At 46.9% G+C, this 22386-nt stretch overlaps 7 protein-coding genes across 7 annotated transcripts; 2 read left to right on the forward strand and 5 right to left on the reverse strand.

The window, feature by feature from the left end:
• Window positions 1–2373: 2373 nt before the first annotated feature.
• Window positions 2374–2792, forward strand: AGABI2DRAFT_194916 (hypothetical protein; the record flags this gene model as incomplete). Its single annotated transcript, XM_006455224.1, has 1 exon — window positions 2374–2792. A coding segment is annotated over exon 1 (378 nt), but the record flags the coding sequence as incomplete, so codon positions are not given.
• Window positions 2793–6033: 3241 nt separating this feature from the next.
• On the forward strand, window positions 6034–7299 carry AGABI2DRAFT_209713 (hypothetical protein; the record flags this gene model as incomplete). The annotated part of the gene is made up of 8 exons (XM_006455225.1): window positions 6034–6255; window positions 6310–6373; window positions 6432–6511; window positions 6562–6743; window positions 6795–6807; window positions 6863–6973; window positions 7029–7080; window positions 7126–7299. Coding segments are annotated over 8 exons (897 nt in total), but the record flags the coding sequence as incomplete, so codon positions are not given.
• Window positions 7277–7644, reverse strand: AGABI2DRAFT_187709 (hypothetical protein; the record flags this gene model as incomplete). Its single annotated transcript, XM_006455226.1, has 2 exons — window positions 7277–7338; window positions 7388–7644. One exon carries the CDS (start codon window positions 7642–7644, stop codon window positions 7438–7440), a length of 207 nt encoding a protein of 68 aa, XP_006455289.1. The 3' UTR covers window positions 7277–7338; window positions 7388–7437.
• A 1762-nt stretch (window positions 7645–9406) lies between these two features.
• AGABI2DRAFT_121219 (hypothetical protein) lies at window positions 9407–11826 on the reverse strand (the record flags this gene model as incomplete). Its single annotated transcript, XM_006455227.1, has 3 exons — window positions 9407–9787; window positions 9839–10209; window positions 10269–11826. 3 exons carry the CDS (start codon window positions 11824–11826, stop codon window positions 9407–9409), a joined length of 2310 nt encoding a protein of 769 aa, XP_006455290.1.
• Window positions 11827–12754: 928 nt separating this feature from the next.
• Window positions 12755–15119, reverse strand: AGABI2DRAFT_121220 (hypothetical protein; the record flags this gene model as incomplete). Its single annotated transcript, XM_006455228.1, has 3 exons — window positions 12755–13090; window positions 13143–13513; window positions 13574–15119. The coding sequence occupies 3 exons, from the start codon at window positions 15117–15119 to the stop codon at window positions 12755–12757; spliced, it is 2253 nt and encodes a 750-aa protein (XP_006455291.1).
• A 1914-nt stretch (window positions 15120–17033) lies between these two features.
• On the reverse strand, window positions 17034–19202 carry AGABI2DRAFT_121221 (hypothetical protein; the record flags this gene model as incomplete). The annotated part of the gene is made up of 3 exons (XM_006455229.1): window positions 17034–17315; window positions 17368–17738; window positions 17795–19202. 3 exons carry the CDS (start codon window positions 19200–19202, stop codon window positions 17034–17036), a joined length of 2061 nt encoding a protein of 686 aa, XP_006455292.1.
• A 603-nt stretch (window positions 19203–19805) lies between these two features.
• Window positions 19806–21852, reverse strand: AGABI2DRAFT_226720 (hypothetical protein; the record flags this gene model as incomplete). Its single annotated transcript, XM_006455230.1, has 6 exons — window positions 19806–20212; window positions 20274–20377; window positions 20445–21065; window positions 21120–21276; window positions 21325–21740; window positions 21802–21852. 6 exons carry the CDS (start codon window positions 21850–21852, stop codon window positions 19984–19986), a joined length of 1578 nt encoding a protein of 525 aa, XP_006455293.1. The 3' UTR covers window positions 19806–19983.
• Window positions 21853–22386: the final 534 nt, after the last annotated feature.

Raw genomic sequence — 22386 nt, forward strand, 5'->3', positions numbered from 1 at the left:
GACTATGAATGTCGTCCTCCAGAAGGAACCAGGAGAACATCACAATCCGCGCATCATTACGAATCTTTGGGTCATTAGAGAATATTGGAGAATGCCGCTTTCAGGTTCGAGTCAAGGTTTACGATGGGGAGAAGCTAGGGGCAGTGTTGATGGGTTACTTATTCCTATCTAATTCGGTGATTATCCATTTTTGACTAGCATACCTGACACCTCTACTGACTGTTTCTTTTGCTTATCTACTCATCTCGTCCAGATCACCAGTAGCTCCACCTTACTTTTGGAGGTTGCAACGTGAATCCTTTATACTGTTGGCTTTTCCGAGTTCACCAGGATCCGCCTGCCCCTGCGGCAGGCCAGCTTGGGTGGACTCTGACTACCTCTGATGGCAACGCTACGTTGTCGTCTTGATCTATATCTAGTCTCGTCATACATTCCGCGGCAATCGCCAGAACCTCCCAATTTTACAGGAACATGTCCAATTAGGAGTATTTATATTCTTGACCTTGTCAACAATTGATTTCTAGTATGAGCATCTTTATCTACGAATTGCCTCATAAAGGGATGCTATCCTTGCTCTCTCGACATTTCCACACCCCTACCTAGCCTCCTGTTCTCTGATCATTCTTCCTTGTCCCAGTCAGTTCAAGGTAATGGTCTTATCGGCACCTTTACCATCTGTTAGAAAGTGAACTAACTTGCGATTTCATTTAGGCTTCTAAATGCCATCAGTAGAAGTACCTGGCCTCGCTGAATCCTGGCGTATATTCATAACCCACGTGCAACCTAGGCGTCTCTTGCAAGAGGATAACGGCGTGAAAGGTCCCCTCTGGTTCGGTCGTAAACCCACGAGTCCCCTTCATATCCTCGCCAATGTCCTCCGCCTGTTTTTTGCCATAGTTTTTAGTCCCATCTATATCCTCATCCCTCCTGGTACATCAGCCACCTCTGACATCATCAAACGCATTCTGTGGTCAATTGAGTGGGCTAAAACACCAGATGCGGTCTTACTAGAGTCACCAGGTTCTCTGATAGGTGAGGAAGGCAAAATCAAAGTTGCCTCCAGGGGACAGTATGCAGTAACGGGCAATAAACCTAGGTGGTTATTAGAAGTGGAGTTTCGTGGGAACCAGATTGTATCTCAGAGGCAGGTGAGATATGAACGGGAGAGAGGGAATGGAGACAGTTTGACGCCGAAAAGCTCTCCGCCTGACAACTCTTTGCGGAAGCGGATTCAGCAGTCAGGCTATACAGCAATCAGCTACTCCATGGAAAGCGCAAAGGAACTTCTCTTCGAATCAGGATGTTCCCTTGACTCCCAACCGGAGATTCAACCAGATGGAGATCGGAAGTACAGTCTTCAAAACCGCCAGAAAGTTTCGCGAGCTCTACTCGAAGAATACGCCTGCGCCAGGAAGACCGTCGACGACAAGCGGGACGGTCTTGAGTTCATCTGGTTGGATGAATTTTGTCTTTCCGATCATGAACTTCAAGACAAACAAGAGATCGAAAGACAGAGAAATACTGAAGTCGGACAATTGGCAGATATTTTCCGAGGAGCCAGGCGTGTGGTAGTCTTCTGCCACGTTGAAGACTGTAACCATACTGGCATTGATTGCCCTTGGGCAAACCGGTTGTTCACGATGGGCGAGATTCTATATACTCCTCAGGTGCTCCAGATGACGAGGACCAAGGAGTTCAACGACCAGAAGAGACTTTCCAGCTACATTACGATCATACCTGGTTCAGAATTCCGCTCCGACATGCAAGCCTGCGCTGCGGAAGCGAAACAGTGGCATCTATACAACATCATGCAACACGCAACGAACTCTGGTGCAGTTACCTGGCAATCTGCTATCCATTCTCTTGTTGTCGAGGCCATCCGCAGAGATGAATCCGACAACTTCCACGCTCACAAATTCCTTGGGAAAGCTCTGAACGGACTTTTACCTCGGAGATCCCAACTCGAGGACTTGCGAGGCATCAATGGCTGGGCAGACCTTGCGTGGTTGTTGGAGTTGAACCAAGGATATTACAACGCTGCCCTTCTCGCTGCTGTATGTAAACTTGCCGACGACGATGTTGACGAGTACAGGTGGTGGGGAAAACCTATCGCGCCGAGAGAAGGGACAGAGCGTCTCGAGGCACTAGTCCATGCTATTCCAGTCACATTTTGCAAAACTCCTACTCGCCCCCCGGAGCCCATCCTCTCCATCATTGGCCCCAAGTCTGTGGCTCTCTCCCACTGGCTGTATCGTGACTCCTCTGGTCTCTATCGGAACCCCGAGATGAGAAGTCTCAAGCGATGGGCCGTCGGAATATGCATCGTACTCATCATCGTTTTTTTCATCGTCACGGTTATAGGCTCCGTCACTGCTGGGCTGATTCTGCTATATTCCACGACCATTGCTTATTCTATGCTCTTATTACTCGTTGGGACAATGTTTGTGACAAAGGACGTCTGGGTTGTGATCGAAGATCATACCACATTAGGTCGAGATGCTCATCGTTGGCTGCAATCACAGGATCCAACGTTTGACAAAGCAGTCGAGTGGGGCGCTCGTCAGTTGATTCCAGAGTGGGACACTCCGCATGCTAGTCCTAGTCCTCTAGGCACTCCACCCCGCGCCTATGCCATCACACTCGTTGACCTTCGGACTGGCGTGTTGACCAAGGCCGCTGTGACGAAACGGCCCAACAGCATGGTCGCGCTGGCTGTACATGGAAGCGGCATTACATGCATGCTTCTGGATAGGGATGAAAATGAGGTCAAGGTAACGACGGCAGTCAAAGTAGGAATGGCGAATCTACCACCGTTCATGTTAGCTCAGGCTGAAGAGGCTGGTACTGTCTACGTTGGCAGTCATCGGGAAGAACCTCGTGTACATGCCCACAGTTCCTGCCACCCACCCGCTCCTATTAAGCACCTGGAATGTTAATCCAGTGGAACCAAGGGTTTCGCTGGTTCATAGGGACGTTCGTTAGCTCGCTGAACTCGCCACTCCGTATCACCAAACGCCTTGCAAGTTGAACTGCATTTTATTTGTCGTTACTTTCCGTCTCGTCTGTACTTGACGCTCTTTCCGTCAACACTTTTGATATTCCGAATCCATGATGTACTATTAGTAATGTAACCTATGTACTGATCTTGTTTCATAAAGCCAGCTTGTGACGTTAGATCGTTTGTTTGTTCGAGGTGTCATTATTGTCGTGATCAGGCTGGAAGAGGTAGTAAGTCATTTGGGGCTCGGCTCCCAAGGAAAGGTTATCTCCTCATGATAACCGAGAATAAAATAATGAATATCCCGGGCAGTGTGTCAATGAGTGAATCCATAGAGATACTTAGTTTACTCCCGAAGTGTCCGACCGGCACCGATGAGAAAAATCTTCGAGTTTTACAGCGCAAAATATGCACGATTTACGTAGGTACGATAGGATGCGACATAAAACCAAAATCTGACCAAGATTGAAATCATCATGCCCGATTTTCCCTTCAGGACAAATAGCAGGGAAAAGGGTATAGGAGATTTCGGAGTCGATCTCCGGCAAATTTTTCGCTGTGGATTGTCAAAGGGCTAGTGTTTGCGGCGACTTTACGGAAACTTTAGTATATGTCCCTCCGGGACTGACGGTACCGTACAATTATCATCCTGGATCAAATTTCATAACCAATGATGAGGCGAGTCAGGTTTTAAGCTCAAGCTTTGCGTCCTTCTACGTGCAGTGGCACTGTACTGCACTTGTCCGGAGTGATGTCGGTCGGTGATTGATGCCGACTGTCATTCGGATTCCGTCCCTTCCTCACTCTGTTCCATCATGACATGTACATGATTGATGGCCCTGCTGTTGACGGATCGGTTCTTGAGTTGACTGAAAGTTACGGAACAGAAATTACGAAGAGGTATCATCTCAGTATCATCTGGTATCATTGGAGAGGCCGCGTATTCCGAAGACACGCTGTACGTTGAGTGAGTAAATTTCGAGTGCTCTGTCATGAACAGCTTTCTTCCCCCTTTCGAGAATCAGAGTCTGTCACATATTGCCTTCGGGCTCTATGCTGTCTATTGTGAATTGAATCTCGAGAATCAGGGAAGCACTTGAACATCTTTTCAATATAGTGATGGAAGTTCTTTTTTTGACCCGCAAACACCGGGATTTACCGGCGCTTATCTCCACAATGTGCACAACGGAATGATACTTACTTCCATCACTAACATTCCGCACTTCTTCCCTTGGCGAGGGGTACCGAGCGAAAGATTACATCTCCGCAGCACACTAGACCGAAAACGAGAAAAATAGACCGGAACAGATGGATTTTCGAGTTTAACCTCTAGCAGGCGTACCGTACGTACAGCAGTGCACAGCCCGCTGTTCAAATGGCCCGCCTTGGTTCCACCCACTAGGGCACATTCCACAATATCACAGGAAAGGGGCAATAGAGGGGGATCAGGATGAAATTGTCTTCCTTGATCCACTTATCTGGATAGAAACATTGGATAGATGAAGGCGCAAATTCTTTCGCTGTCAAACTCCATGTGCGTACTACCCTGTCGATTTTTTACGGGTTAAATTAAAAAGGTTGAAGAAGACAGGATGGCTTTCAATAGAAAGGTAAAGGACGATGCAACATTCTTTTGTGTCTTGGCCGCAGTATGCAATAAACTTATTGGCAGTTCCATTGCAATCTAAATTCGAGTCGCCCGAAGGCTACCTCTGCCGTGAGCTTTAGACCCACCGGATAGCGATACGTCTACCTATAGTAGATTTCCACCAGCATCGTGGATCATGAGACTAGCCATTCCTATCACTAATGCGCGACGGGCATCGTGTACCGATGACGGTAAATTCTTGGGTGGAGCACTTCCGGTCAACTGGAAATCAGTCTCCCGAAGACAGCGGGCGAGGTCAATCATTATAGTCACCAGCAGTCAGCTTGTGTCTAATCGGCTACGACCGGTGGTACCTTGAAAGTCCAAGTGAAGGGTCTGGTGGCCATTGATGGAAGAAATATTGGGTTCTGACCAGAAGTGATAATCAGAGACGAATAGAAGGTTCGGATGAGATATTTGATGATTTTCCAATTGATTTCATGGAATACATAGAAGTACTTGGAGGGGTGATGATAATTCTCGTTTGCAACCTGGGCCGAGCCGGGGCTAATGGATTGACCCATATTCCTATAGGTCAAATTACGATTCGTTGAGGTGAGGAGCGGATGAAACACTAAAACTTGACGGAGTCCACATGAGATCTGGACTAGCGTTCCGTTCCGTTGAATCCGTTCCCCAGACCCCCGATCTCAGATCTCAATTTCAATTTTATAACAGATTGATCCGGGTGCCGGCAAAAAGTCAAGAAAGTTTTCGTACATACGCTACAGACAGGCTACAGAGTCCTTCAAGCAGTTAAAATCGAGAAATTTCATGTCTCTGAACAGTCTGAAGGTTGGAACAATCAGAAGAAGAAGATTTACTGAACGACGATCAATTGAGGTATAGTGGCAGAAGTGTTGCAATCAATTGGACGGTTTCGGCTCAACCCGGGGACTTACTCATGCTTGCTCAGGCCAAATGCGCTTGACCATACTCCCTTATGCACCCGTCTTGTTCATCCTCTTAAACCGCCGTTTCTTATCCGAACCCGGAACGCGGACTCGTTTCGTACTGCACTCATCATCAGAACATGTGGCATCCAGTCGTTTGCGTCAAGAGGCTCATGGGGGTACCACAAATACTCAGAGTTCATGACAGCACTCGAAAAATCTCCTTTGGAGATGGTCCGGATGCAGTAGAGTATCGTAATAACACTTCGGCAACATGCCAATATAGATCTTCCAAGAAACGAGGTCGCGCTGTCCATCAACAGATCGGGTCCAGGGAATAGACAGGATGACACAGCCCTCCTGTTTATCCGTGCTCTAGCTCTCTTGGCTCGCTTTTCCGGTCAAACATTTTTTTTGCCTTTACTGCACCTTGGGAAATGTCCTTTTCAAACCCTTTAAGAGTCCACTCTCGCTCAATTTGAAACCTATCCCCCATGTCTTCTTCATCTAAATCGAGGGTTCTTGGTTACAGCGAAGCAGCTCGTATCCTCACCAACACGGATGTCCAACGGGATTCGGAAGACGCCTGCAGAGCGTTCACCAAGTTATTGCCGGACATCATGGAGAAATTCGAATCCATAGCGAAGTTGATTCATTCAATCGACATGTTGAGCTTGACTATTCCTCTCAGGCCGAGATGGGATAGCTTGCAAAGGGTACATCTTTACTCATACAACAATGTTTTATCTTCCTAATTGATACCATTTTAGGACTTTTCTGAGCTTCTCTGGCAGTTGCGAATGACTGCGGGCAACATCTCGGGTCGTTTGAAAGGTGAGTGACCTGCGTGCATGAATACGCCACACATGTTTACCCGCGTTGACTTTGCTAGTGTTCTGCAGCACTATATTACCGATGGTCACAACGTCCCCTGGTGGCGGAGCGATGCAAGCACTTCAGAATTTCATGAGGGTAAGACGACTACCCTCCTGTCCGCGACAAGACACACATGCATTTTCCAGATTTCTTCCGACCATGCGAACGCGATACGAGCACTAGCCGAACATGCAATGCGGCTCAATAGTGTTTTGGCTTCATTTCATACTGAATTTTCCAAGTTCACTGTCGTTCAAACCCGCCTGGCACAAACGGAGTTAATGAAGCTGTCAAGCCGGATTCACGAACTGGATCTTATTATGCGGGAGTAAGTTCTTGATAGCATCTTGTTAGTAGAAAATGTCTAACAAGCTTCCAGGCTTTCCACTTCAGTTAGTCGACATCTCCAATTGCATTCTATGTAATGAATTGACATGACAATACCAGAATGGGCGGCTGTCGAACCCTGATCCAACACATCTTGTCTATACTGTGTTGCGTGTTGGGGCATCGACTGGCACGAGGCACACACGGTCGAGCTTCTCACATCAAAAACTAGTAAGCTTTTCCATATCTATCATGGCCTTCAACTGTTTACGCCATATAAATAAAGGCACTAACAGGACCCGTGGCTCACTTACGCACTTTGTATGATTCCTTCGATAGTAAGTACCTTCCCGCCTCGTTTATGTTGTTGCTAATGAAATCAGAAAAACGGGACGAGGTTGCGTATACTCTGTATGCGACACAGATGTGCTTTGGCAAAGGCGATAAATTTAGCACCACACAAATATGTCTCTCAAAACTCGTTTTTGATGTGGTTACACATCTCGAATCTGATTTGAGCCTGCTTCTGGCTATCTGGGCTAGACTGCTAGCTGATTCAACCGATATCTATCAATGGTTAAAAAATCCCTCAAAAAATGTGAGTTGATCTCGTTACACCATAATCATGACTTATTTACCTATCAAAAGAGATGCCCAGCAGTCGTTGCTGACTTCAAGGAGACAGGGGTCTCTTTCTATGCGACACTCGCTATGGTTTTGGACATCTGTGTTTCCGGCATGGACCTTGGCCGTTTCACCAACACATGATTGAAGGCCGGATTGACCGAGTCAGACCGTGATTTGGCCACGACCTCCAATGTCAAGATCGCTATCTTCTCTGTGACTGCTTCACGACTAGCGATTCTTGTATACGTAGACCTTCCCTGTCCAGAACCAATCATACCGGGTTGAGGTTGGCAGCACCGACATCACAAGACGGTGGTTCGTGATGGAGGTGATGATGACGATAACTCAGCCCAGATCTTGCTTTTCTCCGTCGGACCACAAAAATCATACTCTTGTTCTTACTAATCAACTGCTGTCCATTTACTGAACATACTCTGTCTGTAATGTACAACTAATATCAAATGTTCTATCGTCAAAGTCAACATGTCAAGTGCCAGAAGAAAACCACCCATCAGTCAAGGTCTAAAATTTTGGCAAGACAACTGACAAGCTGATAAAAAGCCGAGCAAACGATGATGATTGAGATAAAGATACTTACATACGAGTTATATATTTGATCGGGGGTGGGGTTTTGAATTTTGAGGCTCAAGGGCTGGAGCGGCCACCCGTTACGCTTTAAGACCCACAGGTCATTTCTCGCTGATAAAAGTGATATAGGACTCTGAGTTTTACCCTAGAACGTTTCATAGGCGATCTGCAACCTGTTTGTGACTAAATGGATCCAATCTGACAGTTAGTAGCTTGATATGCTGGCAAAGTAATTTAAGTCGTTGAGAAGGAATGAAACTTTTTCTGACCTATCAATGATTCAATTTTTACAAGTCGACGACGAAGTCCAACTTGAAGGAGAGAAACCTCATAGCGATCTACTACTAGATCGACGTCGCTATTGATTACTTTCCAAGTTCTGGTACAACTCCTAATCAGGCCGCTGTCACTGAGATCTCTCAAGGGGCCCTCCCTACGTAGCAAGCCTGACGCCCAAGCAAATCACACTGGCCATGACATCTCGTGTGTTATCTTTGGATAGTCTGGCGGTTGTGGGTAAGGATCTGTGAGGGCAAAGAATCCCTCTTGGACCTTGAAGCTTGACTGGCGGACGTACTAGTGCTTGGGTAGGAAAGTGGCAACAGTTTTCCTGACGTCGGTTTCATGGATGACTCGTCAGTAAACAAGGTTATGTCGCGCTTGTCGCGGAATCCATTCCAGGTCTGATCGAGGCCATGATGCCAGTGTTAAAGCTACATATCTCCAATTTGGAGCGAAAACACTGGCAGTAGACCAGGTAAAATGTCAAGTGCACTCCATTTTGACATCCGTGGAAACAGGTACTAGATTCCGGGTGATTGAATTCAGAAGCGATCAACAATCCGTTAAGTGCGCCCTGGACATGCGATGGTCAAATGTCTAGATGGCTGACAAAGTAAGAGTCCATCCAAGGTTCAATGCATCGTGACAGTAGACTGACTGACATCTGTCTATCCTTGCAGTAGTACCCCTCGCGTCTTTATACAGACCCGATCACATTAACTAAGGTCGTCAGGCACGCTCAGAGTGCCTGGTCAACCTCTTCGATAATCATTTCTTCTGCGAGATCAACATCAAACCACGTTAAAGCAACCTACCCTCTCCGACACTCAGCGTGAAATACCGTAGATACATCCCTCGACCGGAATCAAAATCTAATGCATTTCCGATGGCATGTGGTGTGTCAAAGTAGTACAATATTCGACAGAAGATGAAGGGAACTGATGGAGGAGGGCATTGAACAATACTCGAGGCCATGTTCGGTTGTGTACTAGTACTCGTTCTAGTTTGAGCAGGAGTATGAGTCGAATACAAGTTGGAGATATGATAAACAAGTACCGAATTACGGTGACCATCAATATCCAACAATGAGTACTTGAGTGTCCACTTGAGAACTAACCGAATAGGGTTGTGACGTATTTATTATTTTTCGAATCAGCCTAACAGGTTTCATGTAATCTTGGTTGAAAAAGACAGCGACTCTGCGGAATACCACGACACAGTGCGGTCATTGACCTCAATTTCATCCGGAAATGTAGAGCCTGATGAACCCCAGTCATCGTCTACTAGATCAACATCCCACAGCTCAAAATTCTCCTCTTGAAAGATTTTCTCGCCTTCCTCTAAATCTACTGTCTCGAACGCCCGATAATATCGCATCTCAGGATCCAGAATCCAATACCAGAATGTGCTCATCTGGCCCCGGCCTTTGACGTACAGTCCAGATAAAAGATTTTCATTGGGATCGCAGCGAAAGAGGGGAAGCCCCAAAACAGTCGAATTTGGTTGGTATCGTTGAATAACTAGGGCAGCTTCGAGCCTGGAAACACCCTGCAGGCTCACTTGTAACATAACCTCAAATAGCGTAGATATTAAACTCACCTTTCTAAACCGTTCAGCGTCGTAGGTGAGCATGTCATGACGTGTAGCCGAACATAGCGTTGTTCCCCGCACATTCTTTATGATACAGCTAAGACCAAAAATCGAGCCCGAGGTAAGAACGTTTGGGCTGACAAGCCAAGATGATTGGATGGACAGATGTGTACGATGATCCACGAGGGCGAATTTCGAAAGCAGTTGATTATCCACGTTCTCGTACGGAAAGAGCCTGTCGAGTAGAATTACGCCCGTGCCTTCAAACACAATGGCCCTCATGCATGAATTAAGCGGCTCCGAGTCGAAAGGCCAGGAAAGTGCATACTGGGTATCGGCAATGCTTACATTAGGTTTAATAGCCGCCAGAGTCAGGCCACCTATGCACATCGGTAAGCATGTAAATTGATACACGGAGGCTGAATGTTTTACTACACACAATTGCTTTGGAAAGAATAGCATTTCGAGTAGTAAATTTGGAGCTCCACAAGATGATGATAGAGCTTGTTGCGCATATTCGGAGTAGTGACGCAAAAGGGACCCGAACGAGTGGGGTCACGAATAAAATCCAAAAAAGATTTATGGTAAAATCTCAGCCATTCTTCTCGAGCTAGCACCGCTTTCGGAAATCTTTGTGCAGGAGAGGCTGAATGTGGACCGGAAGTCGCATTAAAGGAGCTGGAGTCGTGATCTGTGACCGATATACCACAAGGTTTGGTACGATAAACAACCGCAGCCAATTCGCCGCACAACATCGTCATTTTACTTTCAGTAAGCTGGAGCACATTGCCCAAACGACGTATCCCTACTTGGACATCATCGCCTGTGTCATCAGCTACCATGAAAGAGAGCATAAGTTGGATGGAAGAGAGGAGCGCATCTGGCACGCGTTGTAAAATGAGGGTGTAAAAGGCGTCCAAGTCTTCGAAGGGTGTCCTCATTGAACCGCCGTAGGAGCATTGGGTAGAAGCTGTGAGGACTATATGTAGCAGCTCTTGGGGATCGTATTGGGTGTCCGTTCGTCCGACAAAACGAAGGACAGTCGCTGCATAGATGTACAGCCCTTGCGCTGCGGATACGAGCGTGTGTATATCTTGCTTTGAGGGCCAGGGTCGATCAGATGTGGTAATGCCCCGGCGACGAAGAATGTTTTGGAGGCCACATCGGAGGTAGAGCTCAATCTCACCGTCGATACCGCGGGAGATAGGGAGGAAAGTAGAGATACACAGGGATGCTACCCTATGATCTGCAAACGCGGCCTCAATTTGAGGCTCAGGACGGCTGAAAAACGCCCAGTAGAATGGAGTGCTTCGATCGGAGATTGAGGTGATGACAATCTCGATAATTTCTCTCTGAGCTTCCCTGTCCTTGCATTCATCAAGACCGTCTACAAGGATGACTTTCTTCTCAATTTGTTTTCCCGCTAGCTCCAGCTCTCGCAAGGGCTCGACAATCAGCTCTCTAAATTGGGACCGCAACTGCTTCCTGACGATGGTTGGATCAAGTCGCAATTTTTTGTCGAGAAATTCATGATAATCAGGGGATTTTGATGATAATTGGCATGATATAGAGATGAAAAAGCGGGAAAAATCATTGCATCCCTGGGTTGTAAAGAAGAATGATGCCCCGAGTTGGCGTTGCGAACGGAGTTCCTCAGCGCAGGTATGCGCTATAGCAGATTTCCCTACTCCTGCAGGCCCAGTCATCCGATAGATTGGGAAAGCAGATTGGGTGGTAGCCCAATTGACGATGTCTTCGATATATTGCGATCGGGTTCCAGGAAAACATGATGGAGCATATCGCCGGGAATCTGAATCGAAGGCTGCCTCTGGAGCAGATGATTCTCGCAGAATGTCAATGCCTTGAGTAAAATGGTCAGATTTCGTTCGAAATTCGGGATGAAACCCACCATTTAGGCCTGATTGGTAGTGATTGCTCTGGTGTGAAAAGACAGGGTTGGATAAAACAAAGTTCCGCGCATTATGAAATGCCTGCATGAGGGATAGATGAAAGGCGCTGAAAGCCTGGGATACAAGAGCTAAACCTGTCCATCAATGCAACCACATTAGCACTTCCAGACTCGCATTGAGTGCTACCGAACAGTTATCGTCATATCAACACAAGTTCATAACTTGAAAAATGAGTCTTGTTGTGCTTCGAAGTATGTCCACTGAGATCAACCTGGCCAGATAGTACGTGGGGACACGGTAACATGGCAGACAGATATACGGCAGTTTCGCTTGGATTTGGACTTGCTTATTCCGAGTTTCCCAGGGCTTCGGGCCCTGACGTCGACGGCCAGGACGTTTCTTGTACATGTACACCCCGGGCCCCTGTATTTCGACACTTAGAACGAAATTATTTCAGAACGTTTGAGTATCCTTGGAGGTATTATGCTTTGAGAGAGAAGGATCATTAATTTGTTTTTGCGAGTTGCTTGCTCACAATTATATAACAATTCAAACCACGTCCGTTTTGTTGGTGGCAATACCTACTTAGCAAGAGAGGGCAGTACAAATACGGCGTGAATTCTGAGTGTAGAACAGGCGAGGTTGGCTAGTAGGCTACGACTCAGCACTCAGCACTCAGCGCCCACCTGCGGTTGGTTCATTGTCACCCAAGTATTATGCATTGGGTAGTACATCAAGAATTCCTGAGGCCTATTAAATCGCGAAATATATGAAAGTGAAGTTAATAGAGCTAACAATACACCCGGATTTGAGGGTTAGCTTCAGGCAGTGCTGAGAAGCGGGAAAAAGCTCGCTGACCATGCTGATGAAGGGCATTAGAAAATCATCGAGCCTTTTATTCTTCAGCAGTAGACTTGTCGCAAGTTTTACCCGAATAAACGGTGGAGACAAGATAAAGAATTGTGAAAGACGATATGGTGGACTGAATACTTAGTAGTAAGTATACAGAGCATTACTACATTTCATCGTCGCTGGGCTGACATTCGTTTGAAAATGGATAGCCTGACGAGCTCCAGTCATCATCTGCCAGATCAACATCCCACAACTCAAAGTTCTCCTCTCTAAATATTCTCTCGCCTTCAGCTAAATCTACTGTCTCAAAATCCCGGAAATATCTCATCTCAGGGTCCAGAATCCAATACCAGAATGTGCTCGCCTGACCCCGTCCTTTGATATATAGCCCGGATAAAGCATTACCATCAGAATCGCAGCGAAAGAGGGGAAGATCCAAAGTTGTCGAGCTTGGTTGGTATCGTTGGATAACTTGGGCCGCTTCAAGCCTTGAAATACCCTGAACGACCATTTATATTATATTCTGCGGGTGGTATGGAAATTGAACTCACCTCTCGAAACTTTTCAGCGTCGAAATTGAGCATGTCATGATGTATAGTCGAACACAGCATTGTTTCTTGCACATTTTTTATGATACACTTGTAACCAAAATTCAAGCCTAATGTAAGGACATTTGGTTTGAAAACCCAGGATGATTGGATGAACAGTTGTTTACGATGGTCCATGTGGCTAAATCTCGAAAGCAGTTGATTATCCAGGTTATCATAGGGAAAGAACCTGTCAAGTAAAATTCCGCCCATGGCTTCAAACACGATGACCCTCATGATTGGATTAAACAGCTCCACGTCAAAAGGCCAGGAAAGTTCATGCTGAACGTCAGCAAGGTTTGTGCCAGACTCATTGGCCGCTAGAACTAGGCCGCCTGCGCATACCGGTAAGCATACATATCAATTGGTACACGGAGTTTATATGTTTTACATACAGTTGCTTCGGAAAGAATAGGACTTCGAGTAGTGAATTTGGAGCTCCACAAGATATTGGAATAACTTGTTGCAAACTGTCGGGGTAGTGACGCAAAAGCGACCCGAACGAATTGGGTCACAGAGAAAATCAAAAAATGATTTATGGTAAAATCCCAACGCTCCTTCTCGAGCGTACGCTTTTTCCATTGACGATACAACCGCAGGAGAGGCCGAACGGGAATGTGAGGTCGTATCAAGAGAGCTCGAGCCTTGATTTGAGTTTGATATACCGTGATGGACGACCGCTACCAGTTCGCCACATAACAATTTCATTTTAGTTTCTGTAAGCCTGAGCATATTGCTCAAGAGACGTATGCTTGTCAGAACTTCGCCGTCTAAGTCCCTAAGCACCATCAAGGAGAGCAAAAGTTGAATGGAAGAGAGGAGCCCACTTGGCACACGTTGTAAAATGAGGGTGTAAAAGGCGTCCAATTCTTCGAAGGGTGTCCTCATCGAACTGCCGTAGGAGCATTGGGAAGAAGCTGTTAGGACTATATGTAGCAGTTCTTGGGGGTCGTATTGGGTGTCTGTTCGTCCGACAAAACGAAGGACAGTCGCTGCATAGATGTACAACCCTTGTGCTGCGGATACAAGTGTGCGTATAACTTGCTCCGAGGGCCAGGGAACAGATGTGGTAATCCCCCGGTGACGAAGAATGTCTTGGAGGCCACATCTGAGGTAGAGCTCAATCTCACCGTCGATACCACGGGAGATAGGGAGGAAAGTAGAGATGCACAGGGATGTCACCCTATGATCTGCAAATGCAGCCTCAATCTGAGGCTCAGGACGGCTGAAGAATGCCCAGTAGAAGGGAGTGGTGCAAGTGGCAACCGAGGCGGTGACAACGTCGATGATCTCTCTCTGAGCTTTTTTATCCTTGCATTCGTCAAGACCGTCAACAAGGATGACTCTTCCCCCAACTGGCTTCCCGACTAGCTCCAGCTCTCGTATGGGCTCGATAATCAGCTCTCTGAATTGGGACCGCAGCTGCTTCCTGACGATGGTTGGATCAAGTCGCAATTTCTTGTCGAGAATTTCATGATAGTCAGGTGATTTTGATGAGAGCTGGTATGATATGGATGTGAAAAAGCGGGAGTAATCGCTGCATCCGTGGACCGTAAAGAAGAAGGAGGCCCCAAGGTGGCACCGCGAGCGGAGCTCCTCTGCGCAGGTCTGTGCTATAGCAGTTTTGCCTACACCCGCGGGTCCAGTCATCCGATAAATTGGGAATGCAGATTGGGCGGTGGCCCAATTGAGAATGTCTTTGATGTATTGCAATCGAGTTCCAGGAAAACATGAGGGAGCATATCGCCTTGAGTCAGAATCAAAGGTTGCCTCTGGAGCAGATGATTCTCGCAGAATTTCAATGCCTTGAGTAGAATGGTTAGATTTCGTTCGGAATTCTGGATGAAACCCACCATTTAGGCCTGATTGGTAGTGATTACTCTGGTGTGAAAAGACAGGGTTGGATACAACAAAGTTCTGCGCATTTTGAAATGCCTGCATGAGGGATAGATGAAAGGCGCTGAAAGCCTGGGACATGAACCCGAGCTAAACCTGCCCATTGATGAAACCACAATTAGCACTTCCAAACTCACACTGAGCGCCACTGAACAGCTATTGCCATATCAACACAAGTTCATAACTCGAAAAATGAGTCTTGTTGCGCTTGGAAGTATGTTGCTCGAGATCAACCTGGCCAGATACAGCAACATGGCAGACAAATATACGGCAGTTTTGCTTGGATTTGGTGCGCCCCGAGATTCCCAGGGCTCCGGGCCCTGACGTCGTCTTCGACGACAACATCGACGGCACCACACGCAACACCACATCCATCCAAGAATTCTCTTCCGTCGAAATTCTCGAGCGCGATATTGCCCTTTAGTCAACCAGGATGTAATGGCTGCACCAGCCGCTCTTCTCATATGGCCGAGAGGGGCCAACCTCGAACTCGTAAACGGGCAATCACAGAAATAGGTCAATTCTCACAACACTCCAGACAGCTTATCCTCTCTCAGTCTCAATGGATTCCCTGCCAACACGCAGTCCATGCCTAAGTAACAAATGGACGCATTGCTGTAGAACGACAGCAAAGGAACAGGATTCTACTCGTCAACGGGAATATAGTCTAATCTCGTCAAAAGAACATCCGTTATGACACCTGCCTTTCATTTTCTCACTCAGGCCAGTGAATTTGAAGAGACGAAAGACAGAGACGGTATCGGCCAGGAAGCGTTGGTTCGGATGGCTGGCATTACCTGCTCTTCGACAATAATACTGTTGCGAGGGAGAAGATCACAACAATGTCCTCCCATTTGTGAAACATAAGCGAACCCCAACGCTTCTTTCAGCCTGGTTTGACCATCAGTCCGACCATACCGCAGGACTAATCTCACCCAACACATCCCCTGTCATGCGAGACCATCCATTGTCGAAACTCGACCTTCACCTCCCCTATCACCAATTACAAGCGTATCTCTGCTCACAACAACCACATCCTCCTTGGCCAATCGTGTATCCGCACGTCCTCCACCTCGATTTTAGCCTGAAAGGGCGTCTGCACCGCAACAGCGACAGTCACCAACCACCGTACCGAGGGGGCAAAAACAGACATCTTGTAAGTTTAGTGTCATTGGCACTAGTGAATCTATCCGGCCAGTGTTGTGCGGGTCCGCTGCTGCTGCTACCCTGCTGGTCCAGCGGAGCTATGCCCATGGCCTGATTTTGTATACGTCTCGGTCGAAGTCGAGATTCAATACATTCTCAAGGGCGTACGACAATGTCTCTGAGAATTTCGCAGAGTATGTAGCAGATGTGATAAGTGTTCATGGTCAAGGTGCTTGAGATGAAGATATGGGGATCGATTAACGACAGAACGCTGGTGAAGGATTACTCACTCACTTATTCGACCGAAATCTTCGTTGCCGCTAGGACCGTCGTGGTGCGTGAATTACCGATATGTTGTGGTTGCTCACTGAACTGTACTCGGATTCTTAGTCTCGAGCATCTACCTGTTTCGCTTTTAGTTAACGCAATCATTGCCATGATCAACATCGCAAAAACTTTCCCAGCCAATAGAGATGGAGATGAAACAGATTATTTTGGAGGATGGAACGGTGTCTTATCGACGGTTTCATCATTCATTCCCCTTGCCCTTTCACTACCCTCTTTGACAATGAAGAGGTTTTTCGAAATGTAGCAACCATTTTCACACCTATAACAATTCGATATGACTTCTCGATAATGTTGTTGTTCGATATCAAAGCTCCGGAAATTATTAAGTCTGCATCGGAGAGAGAAGACACAACATAAATAACAATTGTGGAGGTTCCAACAATTAGATATACAAGTCACGAAGGCTACGCTTCGTTGTCACCGGGCTCTGATTCACTTGAACATGAAGTGCTAGACGAGCTCTGGTCATCGCCTCCGCTTCTTCAACTTGGCAGGCCACAGCTCAAACTTCTCCTCTTTGTAGATTCTCTCACCTTCAACTAAATCTACCGACTCAAATTCCCGATAATATCCCAGAACAGGATCCAGGATCCAATACCAGAATGTGCTCATCTGACCCCGACCTTTTATGTACAATCCGGATAACGCATTGCCATCATAATCGCAGCGGAAGATAGGAAGCTCCAGAATCGTGGAGTTTGGTTGGTGTCGTCGGATAACTTGGGCTGCTTCAAGCCTTGAAATACCCTGAACAACCATATGTATTATATTCTTCAGATAGTGTGGAAATTGAACTCACCTTTCGAAACTTTTCAGCGTCGAAGGTGAGCATGTCACGATCCATAGTCGAACACAAGATTGTTCCTTCCACATTTTTTATGCCGCAGCGAAAATCAAAGTGCCAGCCTGATCTTAATACGTTTGGTTTGAAGACCCAGGATGATTGGATGAACAGTTGTTTGCGATGGTCCACGTGGCCCAATCTCGAAAGTAGTTGATTATCCAGGTTATCATATGGAAAGAACATGTCGAGTAGAATTCCGCCCATGGCTTCAAACACGACGGCCCTCACAGTTGAATTAATTGGGTCCAAGTTAAAAGGCCAGGAAAGTACATGCTGTGCATCAACAATGTTTGTGCCAGATTCCTTGGCCGCTAGAACTAGGCCACCTGCATATACCGGTAAGCATATCAACTGGTACACGGAGCTTAGACGTTTCACATACAATTGCTTTGGAAAGAATAAAACTTTGAATAATGAACTTGGAGCTCCGCAAGATGTTGGAATAACTTGTTGCGCATTGTCGAGGTAGTGACGCAAAAGGGACCTGAACGAATTGGGTCACAGAGAAAATCAAAAAATGACTTATGGTAGAATCCTAACGCTTCGTCTCGAGCGTACACCTCATGCATTGGCGATACTTGCGCAGAAGAGGCCGAACGTCGATACGAGGTCGTATCAAGAGAGCTCGAGCCTTGATTTGTGATTGATATACCGTGATGGACGACCGCTACCAGTTCGCCACATAACATTTTCATTTTAGGTTTAGTAAGCCTGAGCATATTACTCAAGAGACGTATTCTTATCAGGACTTTGCCGTCTACGTTCCTAAGCACCATCGAGGAGAGCAAAAGTTGAATGGAAGAGAGAAGCCCATTTGGCACACGTTGTAAAATGAGGGTGTAAAAGGCGTCCAATTCTTCGAAGGGTGTCCTCATTGAACTGCCGTAGGGGCATTTGGTAGAAGCTGTGAGGACTATATGTAGCAGCTCTTGGGGATCGTATTGGGTGTCCGTTCGTCCGACAAAACGAAGGACAGTCGCAGCATAGATGTACAGCCCTTGTGCTGCGGATACAAGCGTGTGTATATCTTGCTTTGAGGGCCAGGGTTCAGATGTGGTAATGCCCCGGCGATGAAGAGTGTTTTGGAGGCCACACCGGAGGTAGAGCTCGATCTCCCCGTCGATACCACGGGATACTGGGAGGAAGGTCGAAATGCAGAGGGATGCTACCCTATGATCTGCAAACGCAGCTTCTATCTGTGGCTCGGGACGGCTGAAGAATGCCCAATAAAACGGAGTGGTACGAGCGGCGACCGAGGCTATGACAATCTCAACAATTTCTCTCTGAGCTTCTTTATCCCTGCATTCATCAAGGCCGTCGACAAGGATGACCCCCTTCACAATTGGCTTCCCCACTCGCTCCAGCTCCCGTACGGGCTCGACAATCAACTCCCTGAATTGGAATCGCAATTGCTTCCTGACAATAGTTGGATCAAGTCGCAATTTCTTGTCGAGTATTTCATGATACTCTGGGGATCTTGATGATAGTTGGCATGATATAGAGGTGAAAAGGCGGGAAAAATCATTGCATCCATGGGTCGTAAAGAAGAGTGATGCCCCAAGTTGGCCTTGCGAACGGAGTTCCTCAGCACAGGTCTGCGCTATAGCAGATTTTCCCACCCCCGCAGGTCCAGTCATCCGATACATTGGGAAAGCAGATTGGGCGGTACCCCAATTGAGAATGTCTTCGATGTATTGCGATCGAGTTCCAGGAAAACATGAGGGAGCATATCGCCTTGAGTCAGAATCAAAGGCTGCCTCTGGAGCAGATGATTCTCGCAGAATGTCCATGCCTTGAGTAGAATTGTGAGTTTCGCTCGAAACTCTGGATAGGACCCACCATTTAGGCGCGATTGGTAGTGATGATTGTCAGTAAACACGGAGTTGGATAAAACAAAATTCTGCGCATTCTGAAATGCCGGCATCAGGGATAGATGAAGGGTGTTGAAAGCTCGCTTTACTTACGGTGGGACAAGAAGGCTAGACCTGTCAATCACCAGCATAAGCTACAATCAGCACCCAAGTTCACATCAAGCGGTACTGAGGAACTACCGCCATGAAGATAAAATGAAAAGAAATTAGGTCGGGCAGCGTGCGTTTTATCGTCCATACCATCCATAACCAATACCTAAGGCGCAAAACTAGATGCCTTGTATCTTTGGCGCCAATTGACACTAGTGAAGGGAACGTCCTTTGTTCTAGAGTCAGTGTTGCAGTGTGATCAGGGTCAGCCAGTCCTGATGTTGCCAGCTCAACCAGCATGTCTACCGGGGCGATACCCACGGCCTGATTTCCTATCATCGATTCTGACTCACTCGCTTAATTGATAAAAACTAGCTGTGCACTCAGTTGAGAGCTTGTTCATGGATGTTTGCTGTGGGCTTTACAGAGAAACAAAAGTTAATTATGCCGCATGTTCCCGGGTGGACTCAAAGGACTTGGGCATATTCTATTCGGGGAAAGATTAGAATAGAAATTCTACGAGTGAAGAGGGTGGCGGCGCTGCTGCTGCCAGCAAAAGCGACATCCCAAACAAGGGGGTTTAAGAAATTAACCCAATCAAACCAACAGTTCAGGCACTCTGTCGAGCAACATCCTCGATAACTTCTTTTACGAGTTCAACATCAGGTCTTTCGACCTGTAAAACCCTCCTTTCCCTTTCCAGCAATCCACGGAACTCCGCAGGAAGTACGTCTCGGTCAAAGTCGAAATTCGATACATTTTCAAGGGCACGCGACACGGCCTCTGAAAATTTTGCAGGGTGTGCGGTGGATAAAACGATTTGATAAGTGTTCGGAGTGCTTGAGATGAAGAATATGTGGATATCAAAGACGGAACGCTGGTGAGGGATTAGTCACTCACTTATTTGAAGCAATAGTCTTCGCTGCCGCTAGGCCGACAGCGGTGTGTGGATCAGCGATATAATGTGGTTGCCCATGAAAATGTGTCCGGATAGTTTCAAGCGTCTATTGATAGATTCATCACGAATCAATTCCTGTAATTCGACGACGGAAATCTTGCAAGAATACGCACCAACTCATCTGAGATTTTCTCAGCGACAAAATCCCGGCGCGCAGCTTCTAGAACTGGTATCGGGACTTCGATTTTACCGTCACTCTTGACCTTGTGCATCCATTCATCGAGTGCCTGAGACGCATTCTTTCTCTTCTCTTCATCTGAGGTACCAATCGCAGCCTCGTAGGCGAGGTACCATAATAACCGCTCGAAATTGCTTGAGACAAGAATGTCCATAGCCGGACTAAGCGTCTCTTTGACGCCGCTTGCTTCAGTTATTTTTTGGGCGCCCGCCGAAAGCCGTGTTTCACTGTCGATTTTCTCATATCGTCCGCTTTTCCAAAAACGAGCAAGAATATCATTAGCGTTTGTTGCAACCGCAAGCTTTCCCATCGGAAGACCCATATGTTTCGCATAGTATCCCGCCAGGATATCTCCGAAGTTTCCCGTTGGAACAACGTATTGGATCTCCACGTCATCGATTAAGACACCCGCTGGCAGATGTTTCTGAACGTGGAAGTAGGAGAGGAAATAATATACGGTTTGCGCAAGGATACGCGCCCAGTTGATGGAGTTAACGGCCCCAAGGTGGTGTTTGGCATTGAATTCCTTGTCAGCAAAGAGAGATTTCACGACGTCCTACGACAATTTGACGTGAGTCACACGGATGATTCACGGAGATGAGACACTCACCTGACAATCATCGAACGTGCCTTTTACAGCCACGTTGTGAACGTTGGAATCCGTGACTGTGGTCATTTGCGCTTCTTGAATTGGGGAAACGCGACCTTTTGGGTGAAGGATGAATATTGAAACGTTAGATTTGCCCCGAAGACCATAAATCGCTGCGCTTTCAACCAGTTGAGCACGCGGATAGTTGGATGCTTTCTTGACATACCTTCCGGTATCCCCACTTGTTGCTCCTACCACCGTCAACTTCTCCAGTTCTGCTCCAAGAGGCTTCTTTGCATTTCTTCGGAGTAAGAAAAATTCAAAGAGGTTGCCGAGGAGCTGTAGTGCGACATCTTTGAAGGCAAATGTAGGTCCATGGAATAGTTCGAGGACAAACTTCTTCTCCCCTAATTTTACCAGCGGCGTCACGTCGGGATGGCGGAATGTCTGATAAGACTTTTGAACGAGTGACCGCAGCTCATCTCGAGAGATTTCGTCCGGTGATATATAGAGTGAGAGGACGGCGACGGAAAGGTCCACGAAAGAATACGAGCCCCACTCTGTTTTCCAATCTTTCGGTAGTTGTGGTATGCGTTCAGGGATATAGAGGCCGCCGTTTGGTGCAAGCCCCGTAAGCACTGTCTGTTAATCGTGTTGTCTGTCGAATGAGCGGCGAAACTTGGATTACAAAATACAAGCATACCTCCTCAAAAGAAAGTTTTTGGCTACCTCCTCTGGTTGAGAAATATTTCATCGTATGCTGGAGTAATGACTGTCATCAATTCTTGATCAGTTCGCGGTGATGAGCTATTTGGTTCTATTTAACCAAGATATTCAATCGGAATATCGGCTTCGGACTTCGGTTTTCTACCTGCTGTTTCTAGATTTCTGTTTTCCGAGCATTTCACTACCCAGAGTTCACATTGTCTTTCGGATGTCTCTGCGAACACCAACTTGATTAGGTCCTCTCAAAATCCTCGGAACCCCATGCTGCAGCTCGAACGCGTTTTAGACCCATGCTCAACCTCTTACGAGCTTATCCTCTGGCCGAAGCCCACCAACCATGCTGTAAAATGTACTCGCTGGGATCTCGTAGACCACAATAGGTCTTTAGTCAAGGCCTAAGTGGAAAAAAGCACCGACTGGCATTGAATCTCTGCCCAAGGACACACAGGAAGCCCTCGTCCATTTTCAATGCGCTTACGCGTTCGAGACTCAAAATCAACTTTCCGATTAATTCGAGGCACGATGTCGTGCTGGAAGAGAACTATATACTTTCGATTTCGAT

The sequence above is a fragment of the Agaricus bisporus genome (genome assembly GCF_000300575.1).
Source record: "Agaricus bisporus var. bisporus H97 unplaced genomic scaffold AGABI2scaffold_10, whole genome shotgun sequence".
Lineage (NCBI taxonomy): Eukaryota > Fungi > Basidiomycota > Agaricomycetes > Agaricales > Agaricaceae > Agaricus > Agaricus bisporus.